At 33.9% G+C, this 15,534-nt stretch overlaps 1 protein-coding gene across 1 annotated transcript; it reads left to right on the top strand.

The window, feature by feature from the left end:
* The first annotated feature begins 8,161 nt into the window (after window positions 1-8,161).
* On the top strand, window positions 8,162-10,171 carry LOC127845959 (aquaporin-4-like). Its single transcript, XM_052377136.1, has 3 exons — window positions 8,162-8,716; window positions 9,571-9,651; window positions 9,901-10,171. The coding sequence occupies exons 1-3, from the start codon at window positions 8,162-8,164 to the stop codon at window positions 10,120-10,122; spliced, it is 858 nt and encodes a 285-aa protein (XP_052233096.1). The 3' UTR covers window positions 10,123-10,171.
* The last annotated feature ends 5,363 nt before the right edge of the window (window positions 10,172-15,534 follow it).

Here is a 15,534-nt window from a genome sequence, read left to right as displayed (position 1 = left end):
TGGCAAATACTGTTTGAAAATGTAACTGACAGTTGAAGAAATGAAAACAAAGAGTTTCGCCTGGCCTCATTAGTTAAAAAAATTCATTCAATTATTACATATATATTGTCGTATATGATTTATATGGTTTCTGTTACTCGCAGCATTAAGTTATATTGCGGGTAAAACTGTTCCTTCTAAAAATCAGGTTAAACAAACCACTCAATGGGTATTACATTTGATTATTTCTGTTAAAGTTTCGGACACTCGAAACACTTTAGGTATTTGAATCTTTTTTATTTAATATATCAGTTAACATTCCGTTCGGTCTTGTCAATGTTATATAAAGATGACTACTTATACGTCCTTGCTGCGAGTCTTGTTTTTCATGTTAATTAAAGATGACTACCTATACGTCCTTGCTGCGGGTCTTATTTTTCGAAGAATGAACAATTATATATCCATTAGAGCATCGTTCTGGGAAAACTGGGCTTAACGCATGTGTGTAAAGTTTCGTCCGAGTTGAGTCTGTGCAGCCCGCACAGTCGTGCTGATCAGGGAAAGCAATTTCCGCGTGCATGGAAGTTTTTTTTAAACGAACCACTCGATGTATATTACATTTGATTAGTTCTTTTTAAGTATAATGCATCTGAAACTCTTTGCGAGGTATTTGTTTCTGTTATTTAATTTATTTAATAGCGTAAATTTATTTGCGTTTTTGTCAATGTCATTTTAAGATTATTACGATACGTCATTGCTCAATCTACGGCTTTAGTTTCTCGCAAACATAAGAATTATATACCCATCACTGAGAACTGAGGAATTATATGAGTCGCGTCCTGGAAAAAACTGGGCTTAATGCATGTGCGTAAAGTGTCGTCCTAAATAAGCCTGTGCTGTTTTGTAAATGTTAATCCAGTCTTGGTTGAGAATGTTGTCACTCTTTAGCCTGTGCAAACTGCACATACTAATCTGGGACGACCACAGGAGGGAATCCCATATTTTTTTTGTATATATGCTATATTAGAAAGTTTCTATTATAGCATATATACAAAAAATATAAAAAATACGGGATTCCCTCCTGTTGGGAAGACGCTTTACGATCATGCAAAAGCCCAGTTTTCATAGAACGCGAATCATATATCCATCGCTGAGACGTGAAAAATTATACATTTGTAACGCCTTGTTTATTGTCAAGATAATAAGTTTTAGCAAATCATTGGGGATGTTTTCGCACTGAAAATGACATTCCGGAAAACTGCCTCCGTCCATTTTATGTCGATTTCACAGCTCGTTAGTCTAATGACATAGAAATGAAGTCCATTATTAGTTCTCTGCCGTCAGGATGTATATTTTACCGCTTATTTTCCAATGACGAGGCTGATAAAAACGGATACTACATTTCAATGCAGGAGTAAAAAAAACAACTGTACTATAATTATGCTTAATTGGAATCTTAGCACTGTACCACAGAGGCTGAAATAATACTGAAAACAGCTGATGCTCACTGAATATCGATATTTGCCTTATACCAGAAACATCTCTGATGTTTGATATATTCTTAATAGTTTCAAAAGCATGTTCGATTCAGCTGCAAAAAACATATCAGAATTTATCACCGACGTTAACGCACATTATTGTTGTTTTCAGATGTTTTCTTATCTGTACCGATGGTATTATTATATTGAAAATGCCAATACCGTTTGCAAAATCATGTGTCTATTTTTTGTTAAAACAACTGCCTTCAGCAAGAGTTATCAACGATGTCAGTGGGAATGTTTCCACTTAATTTGTTGTAATTGCAGTCTCGTTATTTTTGCTTTCTCTTTATGCCCGCGGCTCTTTTATGACTTGTTCTAAACTATCTTAATTGGTTTTGGAAACAAACATTAGCCCTCATGTGTATGTTATTGCAAGGTGGTAGAGGGGACAATTTATTTTTTTATCTAAACTATTCAAAACTTTGATTATGTTCATACCATTAAGGCATGAAGTACGCTTTATCCAGGCAATACTAGCCACATGTATTATGATAAGAAAGCAGATTTTAACTTATATAACTGAAGATGTTTCAGCTTGCTTGTACTATGAATTATATTATATGTGTTTACAATGAAACTGTGGAACTACGTTTCGTCATTTTGGTGTTATAGACATTTCATATTGGACTTCGGTGAAATATACATGCCGGACATTAATTTCAAGATTGATCTTTATTTACTCGTATATATATTTAGCTTGATCGAGGTCTAGGAGAATTTAATATACCTCAAATTAATGTTAATATGAACATCGGTTTAGTTTTTAGTTGTTCGCGTAGCTCAATGTGTTATGGTGTCATTATGTATCTCCTGACTAGACTGAGAGATGCGCAAGCAGAATTGGCTATATATATGATGGGCGCATATGGAATAAGACACATTTTCGCATGACGAGGGTCATTAAAAATCTCATTGCGAATTTTAAATGGCAAATTGTAGAACAATGCTTTTCGATAAAAAATTAATTTCAAAATGGCAAACTTGTAAAGGCGTTCAGGAACGATTTCCAGACATGCTGACCGAGTACGGCAAACATCGTGGTTGGATAATTAAACGATTTTCCTCTTATCGTGACACTATACTTTTTCGGTAATGTTTGTTTTCTCATCTTGAAAGCAAAACTGTGTTTATCGATAGTCAATTATATATTCCCCGGACGATTTAGTGAACGAGTACTGACCCTAAAATTCTGCGAGATGGGTTTTATGGCGTAATTGTAACTGGGCCCAAATGTGTGTCGTTTGAACATACGGAGAGTACTCCGGAATTCCTTAAACTGAAAAGTTCTACATCCTTTGCGCTGAGCACAGACACGGTGATGTAGCCAAAGTTCAGAGGTTTTATCTCGAATCAGCCTATGCAATATTTGAAAATATTCACGCCGAAAAAGCGCATTACTAAGTGCTCTATACCTATGTTTAGGTCAGAGTTGTTGACACCGTGTGAACTGCTAGGGTAACAAGTAATGCATAAACAACAAAGTACGGGTCAACAGGGCTGTCTTTATGACTACCTAATTCGTGAGTATAAAGTATTGCTCGCAGATTAATTTTTTATTTATTTTCATCAATTATCTTATTGTATATTTTGAATTTGTATATGATGTCAAAAATCAAAAGTTTTGTACAGGGAATTTTCATCATGAAATTATTTTCTTAGTGAGATAGGTATTCGATATTCCAACAAGATTTATTTAATATGATGGTGAATGCAAATTGTCTTTATATTCAGTTCTCATTACCATTTTCATCATACTTTCAATGCTTTCAGAACGTCAAAAAAGGGCCATGTTGTTGTTATCTTTTCTAAGTTATCTTTATAAAATAAATAGGATGATGAAAAGTGCACACACATCTCGACCCGTGCGTTATGACACACGTACATTTGAATGGCGTGTGTTCATTTTAAACTTGCTATTAACTTTGAAAAATGAGTTGCGTCTTAAATTATTCAATAGCGAACAACTTAAGTGCCTTCAGCGCTTTGCCATCGGTTCAGTTCTTATAGATCCCACATAGATATTTCACTTAGGTAAATCCAATTGTATCAACTGGTTTGTTGTCAGTATCTTGCTCAATTGATAATCGTTCTTTCAAAAGGAAGACAATCAGTCTAGAATCTCGCCAAGGTTTCCTTGGCAACCAAGTATTTCTGCGCGAACAAAACGACGACTAAAAGATCTATTTAATTGCTTGAAAAAAGTCCTTCACAATGGAAACGGTATCATTAGTATTATTTCTTCCGCTTAGCTTAATTATGAGCGTGCATTTTCAATCTCTGGACATTTAGATGCGAGATACATGTAATCATTTTTATGTCCGTCGTTAGGAAGATTTTACCGTTTTTTCTAGCAAGAACCTACATTTACCTTGTTAAAATTTGTTGATACATTGTTATTGCTTATGATAATTCGTTATCAATCCGTATCACACAACCTCACATTGAATGCAATGGATTTCTTGGATAAATAAAGTGTACCGTCTCGTCGAGAAAAACGTCATTTGCACATGCGTTTATGAAACACACCTTTTTTTAACGGCAGTATACAATTAAGGAACCATTATGATTTTTTGTTAATGTTATGGATTGTAAATGTTTTTAGCGGTGTTAATTGGAAAGTGGTGTGTTTTTGTTTTTGATTTTTAATTCTTGCGAAATAGACAAAGGGCATGCCATATATACCTCGGTGTGCAGCAAATTTCTCATTCGCCCATGCTTTCCTCGTTCAACCATTCGAAGAGGAATTCAATCAAAGATCTACTACAACTTGTCTGAGAGAATTATTGACAATGCCTGTTTATGTCAAGCAATTGGAAACCAGATCAAATACAATATTTGTATTCACAGTCTAACAAACTGCGCAGTGTTGTATTTACACAGCGTGGCTATCAGTTTTATTCTCAACCATTTACAAAATATGCAGCATTCTAAAATAACCTGGTCTAAATGCATGCGAGAAAAGTGTCGTCTCATATCAGCCTTCTAGACCACACAGGCTAATCCGAATCGACAATGTGCGCTTGTATGCGTATGCTTTGTACAGCTTGATTGGACAATTTGAGCCGCGAAATGGGAAAACTGGGCTAAATGCATGTGCGTTTCGTGTGATTGTAGTGAGAAATTTGCTGCACACCATCTTTCTTTTTAAGAAAATCTCTTCTTGGCGAGTATCCAATTTAGGCGGACTGCAAAGGCTAATTTGAGACGACACTGAACGCACATGCATTTAGCACAGTTTTCCCATTACGATACTAAAATGGTCCAATCAAGCTGTACAAAGCATACGCTCAGCTGTGTAATCTCTGCTTATACTGATGCCTGCAACTAATACAGATATCTAATTGAAACTGCGCATGCTATTTTGGAAGATCATTGTATAGGTCACTTACTTTGACGTACATTTATCCCATTTAATGTAGCATAATATTGCCCATTTGTTATAAATTCTAAGGTAAGGTTTATTCGTAACCAAGGAACAAATCACATATCGTACAGTCTCGTTAGATTCGATTTATAAATAACTATGCGATATTTAAATAACGCGATTAATTGTTAAAATGAAATCTGCACTAGAATGGTTCTAATTAACCCATTTATGCCTAGTGGATTATCCCATCCTTCTAAATTGGATCAATTTATTTCCAAAAATTAGGGATGTCCAGTATATTTATTTCTACATTTAGAATATTTCTTTCAGAAATTCCTTGAAGCAAACAGCGCAGACCCGGATGAGACACCGCATTATACGGCGTTTCATCTGGTTCTTCGCTGTTTGCTAAGACCTTTTTCTAGACGCTAGGCATAAATGGTAAAAAAAGAACGTTTCCGAAGCAGTATGTATACGCATACACAGTTGATAATGGTGAGGTACTTGCTATGTAAAGTATAAAAACATATACTGTAGTTAAACAGAGATTGACTTTCCTTTAAATAATCAGGGACCTATACAATGTATAGGTCCCTGAAAGAATACACCTGTTTCATTTTAGTAATAGCAGTATTAAGTGAGACATGTGGGGTAGCATTGCGAATATAAGACTAATAAAACAATAGTACACCTGATAGGAATTGTTCCTTTTTTCCGCTCGTATTTTAATTAAAGAGAGTATTCACGACTTTGTCAAATATGTATGAATTTATATAAAATGTTTAAACAACTTATTATACAAATAATTCAATATAAATAAAAATAAAAATTAAGAAGAACATGTGTCGAAAATGCGAAATAAGCCAGATATTTAATTCTGAAATAAAAAATGTCTGTGAAGTCCAGTTCGCCAGAATGTATATCATGCATGTACGATGTAAATCGAAATTGAGTTTGACGGATTATTTTAATTTCCTGCAAAGATATCTATTCATACGACACACGAACACTAACTCCGATCCTAATAAAAAGACGAATGTTTCGGTAATTGTAGGAAAATATGTACGAAATATCTTCGTCACAATCGGCTCGGGCGCTAATTTGTCTTTGCAGCATTTTATGAAACTCGTCTTCAATGTATAATTTTTCTTGCCTATTGTGTGTTATTGTAACATATTACTATCAATATATTACAATTTAACACATATAAAAATCGTATAATCTCACTTTAACACAAAGGAACGATTGCTTGAACAGAACATCACAAACCTTCAGAGCAACAGTAAACATAACCACATGATTAAAGCTTAGGCCATTGTTCAACATCGATAACTCTGTTATGTCAGAAGGCATTAAACTACAAAATAATTTAATGTATTAAATTCATCGTAGCCTTTTTAGATCTACCTTATTGTCTACTCGATTTGAATAAGATTTTTGACATGTTGTCACTGTAAAGTAAGAATATTTTGGAAAGATAGTGTAAGCAAACTATACAATAATGCATTTCTTGGCGACGAAATATTTAAAAAAAAAGGTAAGTAGAAACAAAACTGTACTGTACTTTGCTAGGTGAACAGCAAAGCAAATCAATCGATTGGTGTCATCAAGTTCGAGTTTTTAATTGCTTTCTGTCACCTTTCTTGTATTGTATCATGTATACACTTAGCTGGTAATGGAACCCCATAATTGTATAAGTCCCCACTGGTTTGTTACGAACAAAATGAACCCGATTGGTGCGATGGGTGATCTATTTAGCGTTTATTACTGGTTAAGACGCACCGCATTGCCGAGGCAAAGTGGAAAGCGGCAATCGGAAAACTATCATTTAATATTTGTCAGTAAATGTCTTATCGGGGTTCTGTGATGTAGGCATTGTGTCGTGTTTTTACGTTGTTGTTGGGGTCATCATTTGAAAATTTTACTGGATGCTAGTGTGAGGGCACAGCAGGTATGAAAACAACTTGTGTCGTAAACTGCGCATTAGTTTTGCTTTATTTATTTGCTACGTAAGATTTATTCATATAAAATTTAGCACTGCTGTGTGTAGAACAATTACAAATACTGACGGCTAAATTGTAGATCCAAATTAAAAATGCTTTAAAGTATATGTTTGTTATCAGTAAACACATATATCAACTGAACATTGATCACTTGGGTATTAATACTCGACTAGTGTTTACCAAAATACAAGTTACTATTAATCTGACTTTCAATGTCGACCTATTATTTAAATACAAAGAAAAAATCTACAGCTCGGTCGATAAGGTAAAACGCAATATTAATCAATTGATGTTAGATTGTCAATTGCAGAGGTGAATTACTATTAAGCGGATGCGTTGGTCAATAATTTAGCGCTACTAGTAGAGCTTTACAAAAACAACCGCGTGGTCAAAATTGTGATACGCGGTTTACAAATCCGATTCTTTTATTTGTTTTAATTGAAAAAAGTGCTCATGATTTTATGTATTTCTACGCATCTTTGAATATACTATTAGTATTTTAAAGCTTTTATGCGTTGGCTTTATCACCTGGAACTGTCTTTTTTCGTTACTTCTAATTGTATTTCAGATTGTTTTTTATATTTAAACTTTTTCCTTCTATATTACAACTTTCCTTCTTCTGTTTTAAATGCCTTATTGTATGTTTACTCAAAAATGACTACCACCCTTAAAACCGTAAAGTTACAATCCTGCAAAAGCTATGTACGGAGAAGAAATATATAAGACTTTTCTTGAAATAAAATATGTTTAATCTAAACTAACTGGAACTGCATAAAACTGTACGCAACCTCGTACAGCCGTGCTCGAAGATATGTTACATACACACATATTAGTTTAAAGTTACTCTTCAAATCGTCAAATTGTTAACTTTGTATGTATCAAAGTTCATCATGGTTTGTTTTAGTGTGTTATATACTTAAGTATTCAAATCATATAAAAATATCACTCATTTTTTATGTGATTATTTCTATAATATGAAAACCTGACATATTTTCTGTAAAAACAAAAATGAATTAAATGTATATATTTATTTGCTTAACTAACTTGCATTTCAACACTACACAAGAGCCGTTTACATAAACATCTATGTATAACAGATTTAAGTGAATTTTGCTAGTTTGTAAGTAATGCATCGATTATGACGGAAGCGTACGTAACATACAGTCAATATTATCCTACCGTTCTCTCTGTTTTGCATCGTTGTTTTTTGTTTCAGCACGACAACAAAATGGCAGGATATGCAACCCATAAACCGTAACGAGCGGGAAACAATGTCAATAAAAACTAGACTAAAAGCTCTTAAAGAGGAACTGGTGACCTTTTCGTTTTGGAAATCGGTTCGCTGCGAGTTCTTGGTAACACTGATCTATGTTTTCATAGGATGTGGCTCGCTGACACACATTCGCCAACCATCGAATGATACGTTTCTGAAGGTGGCCTTGACCTTTGGTCTTGCCGAGGCCACGTTGATGCAATGCGTGGGTCATATCAGTGGCGCCCATATGAATCCTGCGATCACAATGGCTTTGCTCGCAACGGGCAAAATCGGAGTTGCAAGGACGGTGTGCTATATCCTTGCTCAAGGCCTAGGGGCAATAGCTGGTGCAGGAATATTGTACGGTGCCACACCTAATAAGTACCATGGTGGTTTAGGTGTGACGTTTATTAAAGATGACGTGAAGCCGGCACAGGCTTTTGCTGTGGAGTTCATGGTGACGTTTGTTCTAGTATTCACATATTTCGCTAATTTGGAACCTAAACGTGTTGACATGGGCTCTAGGTCACTTTCGGTCGGCTTGTCGGTGGTTTTGGGACATTTATTTGCGGTATGTATAACATAACAAAGTATTTTTATTAGTTTCATTATTTTCGTCATTATTTCAAGCGATTTGCTAGTGTTGTCTGCATAATAACAACGTTTATAACAAAAATACAATACAACCCTTGTCTTCAACGACGTCTTAATTATACCTTATACGTGGTGACAATATCGAATACATATGTTCTATTTTATTTAACCGATTTGTTACATAATTGTCAGATGCGATGATACAAATGTTACAACCATGATTTGTCGATTACTTCTAAAGCTCGTATACAACAGGCGCCCATTCCAGAAAAGTGTAATTTTTTCTTACTGCTTGCTTTTATTGCCAGTCACAAACCCTAGCCCTCCTCCATTCCCTTGTGCAAACAAATAGTGTTGATGCTCTGTAATCTGTAATTGAACGTCTCGGGCTAGTATTGACGAAACATCGCGTTTACGAAATTAACTATAGCTATTCTGTCATATTTTCTCATTTGAAATGGCTGGAAGGTTCGGGTTGTCTTAGCTATCATTATATCAATATTTCATCTTGCTTTTTCTCCCGCAGAGCAAAGGCTTTCACAAAAGAGTTTCCATGGCATTGTGATGAATTTCATTATATTGCTACAACATTGCACGTTTTTATTAAAGAGTAAAATTGTAACCCTGGGCGTCGCTTTATTTAACGATTGGACATTTACATTCATTTAAACGAACCTATTAACTAATGCAAAAACGTTCTTGAATGAAAAATATGTTAAAAAAGCACTTAATGTAGCATTTCCTTTCAGTTTATTTCTATCAAACTAGCAATTAAAATGTTCATACTTTTTCAATTGATTTAACTTTTATAATTCATGCTCGCATTTTCAGTTCGACTATACGGGATGTGGAATGAATCCAGCACGCTCGTTCGGTCCCGCAGTAATAACGAAACAATGGAAGGATCATTGGGTTAGTATGAATAAGTATAGCTCCGGTTAATTATCATTATGATTATGCCGACAACGACGGTAACGACATAATGATGATAATGATTACCATGTTCATGCTTATCATTTTAATGATCCCATAAACGAGGAACCAAAAATCCACATTTGCACAATATAAACATACATTTATAATAATCAGCCTCACTTTGCTCTACTTTAATCGAAGATGCTTCAGTTATGTAAGCAAACAAATATTTTTTTTCTCTGAAAGGTGTTTTGGGTGGGACCCTTGATCGGAGGTATATTTGGTGGCTTCACCTACGAGTACACTCAATGTTCATCGGAGGACATTCAGCGGTTTCGGAGCTCCTTTCGACGTCAGAAGTCCCAGGCCTATGGCGAGCCCGGTCAGGACCAGCGTTGTGACAGCCCGCTCACGACGGAATTTTCGTTCACCCCTCGAACCGCATCGAATGAAGATCTCAGACTGTGATTTAGTAATATTATTCTCTATTTTTGTATCAAATCCGGTGTAAAATGTATTCACAAGTAAATTTACTTTGAAAGAGTATAAGCAGTAAAACTATTCCTCAATACGATTATGATGTATTTGCAAATTGTGTAAAAACCTTTTAAAAACAAGCTCTAAAATTATGTTGACATTATATCGGTCTTTTTATTATATTTTGTTGAATTGGTATGATACATGGGTGTCATGTATTCCGTGTGTGTACTATTCATGTTTCTCGATACGCAAGGTATATTGTAAAATAAAACTTGTTTTAACCATGACTGTTTTTTCAGATTTCTAATTGAAAAATTTCATGCATTTCAAATTAGGAAGTTCTTATCGCATTCAGTTTTGAATAGTTTTACAAAGCTTAATGAAAAATATCGAACATTAAACAACACGTATTGGTAGATTCGTAATTACAACACAACGTTTCGAGAAAATAACAGCACAAACACCAAAATATAGTGCCAAAGAGCACAGTGACCACATTGCATTTCTTCACAACCACGTGTTTCTTTTTATTGACAACAATCTTCGTATTAATCTGCGATCAGTTTGCCTTCACCAGGGACTTCGAGAACGTACTATTTCCTTGACGTTCCGGTAGTAATGGGAGGCTTTACTGCATCATTAAACACAATTACAGTCTTTGGAATCTTGTTGCTAGAAATTACGTAATTAGGGATGACGTTCAGGGAACATACGTGTCGCTGTTTCACATAACTGGAAAAGTATATGCGACGTGCAATTATTGGATTACCGCATCAGCGACATCAATATATAGTATATGGCCATTGAGTTGTTTTAATAGTTTTTCATATTAATGTATTTTTAATGAAATCTTCAGCAACATTTGTACGTGTTAACAGGTTAGAAAGAACACGCTGATAGATCGATCGACTGATTCATTAGTGACATGATTGCTATGTTTCCTAGGCTTTCAAATTATTATTATTTTATTGATTCATTGCATTTTTTTGCCGTGACTTGAGCAAGAGTGTATGTTGAAATCTAAATACTGCACGAATTCAGTAGAGTTCTACAACACATGAAACTAACTCTTCCAAATAAACGATTGTGTGTTTGTCCAGTTGCCAGCTGATGAGTGCCAATTCTTGAAGCCATGCTAAATAGGGCATTATTTACAATAACATGATTTATGACCATAGGACCTTTGTTCATCAGGCACGGAAGAAACGTTTCCACACATGCTAGGGAATTTCACTAATACCACAAAATTGGCGCATTGATCGGTGGATAGAGAATAACCAATGGAGAAAAACATGCAGGGTTCTTGACGTTTATTTTCTTAAATGCCAAGTGTGATTTTAATTACCCAGTAATGCTGCAAAGTCGAGTCGACTATGATTGCTAATGATTTAAAAACGCTTGGTACGCATAGATCGCATAGTCAAGTATATGCCTTTGTAATAAAAAAGCATCGCCAGTCATTACTATTGTATGAAAGACTCGATGTTGCTTATTACTTACAACGATATTTAAGCACGAAAATACAGCTTTACTAATTTTTATTTCATTTATCATTGAATAATGTGCTTATGAGAGTATGTGTGTCATGTGTTGTGTTCTACGAACACCCATATATTTATCAATTTATATTCGTCTGGTAGAGATTAATAAATAAAATAAAGGACAAATCTCAAATTTATGTGAATATTTTATTGAAAATATTAAATTTATAGAATACAAGCGCATTTGTAGCGAAGAATCAAAAGCACCACAACCTTGTTACACTGATTTACTTAATATACAAATGATACAACGAGTTTTTAATTCTTTTTCAATTATACACTCGCAGTAATTTGCAAGCTAGAAGAAGAGTCTTCATTTTATATTCATATTCCGTTGAAAATGCTAATTTCTCTTCTAAACATAAGATCAGCTCTATACAAATTATGTGCAATAGCTTTCTTTATGTCGTACGATTACATCGACTTAATCGTTAATAAACACATGCATATCAATTTTGCTTCAGTCCGATAGTTTCTTCAGAGACATTTTGTATGTTTATTGATTATTTTTAATTACTTTCTTAGTTGTGTTATTTTTGATCAGACATAATGGGAATTTGTTTACACAGAATACTACATTTAATACTTCGTAGAGTGTTGAAATATCAGGAATGTTATTAATTATAAGTCAAATGTTCTTCTCAAATTTTTTATATTGCACCATTCCCAATTTAATTTACATTTACACACATGGTTAACTATATAAAGCATACTGTTTGTCAAGTATGAACTAACTTCAGTTTGGGAAGTAAAAGTTTTCTTATTAATTTAATTGAATTGATCTCATATAGTAAAATGTTACCCTGGGTTTATTCGTGTATACACATTGCACTGCTTCTGTATGCATTAATGTATTGCTAAATATTCTGCATTCATGTCGTTCTTAGGATAATATCAGTTATTTACAACCCGTAATTTACTGTTTTAAACACTCACTGATCATTGAAAATTAACAATTACTTTTTTTTGTTGAGACATGACGTTATTACCGCACAATTCGTAATTTGTAAATGTAAGGACTCGGTGGGAACAGTTATTTATTGTTTAAATCTCTCATGAATTTTAATCGATTATGAATCGGAAACGACAAACATAAATCATACTACCTCATTATCTTTTAAGATATACGCAAATAATGTGTCGCCTTCGTTTCAGGATATATGTGCATATATCATGGTTTGCTTATAATATTGACCGTTAACACTCGTCGTCGTTGGTTACTTCTTTTTAAAAGTCGCGCACTATGCGGAAGGCATATGACGAGTAGGTTTGAAATCATTCGGTCAGTTCTGATGCTGTATTGTACTTACTAACTGCGTTTTTTCCACGTGAATCTTGAAATACAGTTTTTTAATTCAATTACCACAATTGAACACTTCTCATATCGATACAAAGTATTGATACCTTGTCATAAGCAAAAGCGTCAAGTCATTTTTGAAATAAAGTAAAATATATCCGCTAATCTGCGAAAACAGCTTTTACTCGATAAGGTCAAACATGTCACACTATCAACAATATGAATAATTCGGTAGACGATATGCATTTTCCGTCCAGTAATTGAATGACCCGTGTTTGCTTATCATTTGTTTGCAATCAATTAATACTAACAATTGCTCCATTTGTATTCATACATAAATAAATCAACAAACATGAATTCGTATTGGATATATATCAAGAGCATTTAAATTTTCAGACCGCATAGTGAGAGATTCTTTTATAAAAGAAAAACATTCAGTAAAGGCGGAAAGTGTCGTTCCTTGATTAGCCTGTTAACATTCATTTAGCCCCTTTTTCACAGAGTGCGGCCCATATTAATGTAATCGGAACCAAACATTGTTACTGCCATTATTAATATACACATAATACAACTTGCTTCATGAACAAATGCATGAGGTTCGAGGGAGACGACCGGTTTGCTGATTCCATAAAATCACTAGAAACCAGCTACGATGGCATGAAATGTGTGTCAGTTTCAATTAATATCCCAAATACACATAATTGAATTTGGAGAGTTTTGTGAACAATACATGTACGTGTGTTAAAGAGTGACAGTAGATTTTATATCGTTGTATGTGTGCATGTTTACGGGACTAGTTCAGAGATTGTTTAAGTTTGACATTTTCCAAATCACAACTTAAAATAATAAAAGAAATCTGTACATCAGGAAGCTAGTAGCACAAATACCGTAGACTTCATATTAAAAATACATTTGTATGTTTATGATTAGTAATCATTAATGCAGTAGTAAAGCAATGCTAACGCAAAACGACGTAATACTGTGTAGTGTTTCTGTTGTTTTAGTTATTTTTGTATCACGACGTGAATTGCATATATACACAATTAAATGTACTATATATTGTTGGTAAGGTGGTTCAGGTGAAAGCCTTTTACTATAAAGGTCAATGGTATGAGCCCATATAGGGAATAAACATTGTTTCGTTTTTGTTTTCTTTTTTACGTGTTATTATTGTTTTACAATAGAACACTTCAGTTCCGATGTTATCATTTATCAATTATCAATTTATCAATTTAATTTTTTAATTACGAACAAACAAGAAGTACATCACCTGTGAACACGTTTCTTTAAGATAATTAACAATACATGCACACTCGAATATGGTAAGTTTCTTGGACAACGCAAGTGTTTCAGAGTGATGGTGGCTGTAATCATTCTCCAAAGAACTTGTTAAGGTTGCATTTATTTTGCACACCTGGTTTGACTGTCTATTACACGAAGTTGTATACGTAATATTATATTAAGTTTTATAGTATAATGTCTTGTAAAAATTAAATGATCAATCTATAATACGTGAAAAATTAAAATGCACAATTTTGATTTCTCTTAGTTATAAATATGTTATTCATGCGGAGAATTTGAACTTTAAGGTTTGGTTTGGTGGTGTTTTGGGTCATAAATCATTCGTTTCCAGGAAAGTTTAATTAATTTTATGCACATAAATGCGTCAGTGAGTACGATAGTCGATCCACCATTCGATACTGCTATTGAACTCGATTAAATTTTAGAATTCAATGTTTGTCGAGCCGAGAAAAGGGTATCACTACGTTATGTAATGTTTACTTAACGTGATATACATCAATTTACGTACATTGGTTCTAACGTAATAATATTCGTATGTTCAGCATCATAGTTTGTGAAATATAAGGCATACATTAAAAACAGTTTAAATAATTTAAATCCTTAAAACAGTATGACAAACAAAATATGTGCTTGCGTATAATGTTTTGACCTACCGCACATTGGTTAGTATCAGACAGTTGATTCAGCGGTATGGCTATACTCGATAAAACAGATTTGGCTATACTCGATAAAACAGATTTTAACTTCAGTGTACATTGTCTGCGAAGAAATCAGCATGCTTCGAAACACGACACCAAGAAAATTATATTCAACGTATGTAACCTTTATTGTCATGTTTAAACGCCACATTTCTGTGTTTTTACAAACCCAGTTTTTGCGCTCTTAAGACACGTACATGGTTACACAATGAAAAGGAACCATAAAAGTTTAACCAAGATTCAACAAATTCATAAAATATTGCATAATCTTACATACCAGTGTTTACTGAAGCTTAATATGTTTTTTTTTACTTCTATTTCATTGTGAATGAACAGCCGTGATACATTTCAACATAAGTTTAAAATGTCGGCATTCCAGCATTCTCTTTCTTTGACTATCAAACGACCTGTATTAATATCCGAATGGTTGATTGTACTGATTGAATTTTTTAATATCAACGTGCGCTTGAAGAATGTTTTAATGAAAAAACATTTTTATTCAAGACACAATACTGATGAATTTTCTGAAGATCGCCTCCTATCATCTGTAACTTTGTAAAAT

This window comes from Dreissena polymorpha, chromosome 9 (assembly GCF_020536995.1).
Source record: "Dreissena polymorpha isolate Duluth1 chromosome 9, UMN_Dpol_1.0, whole genome shotgun sequence".
Taxonomy (NCBI): Eukaryota; Metazoa; Mollusca; class Bivalvia; order Myida; family Dreissenidae; genus Dreissena; species Dreissena polymorpha.
This window is presented reverse-complemented; position numbering and strand designations above follow the sequence as displayed.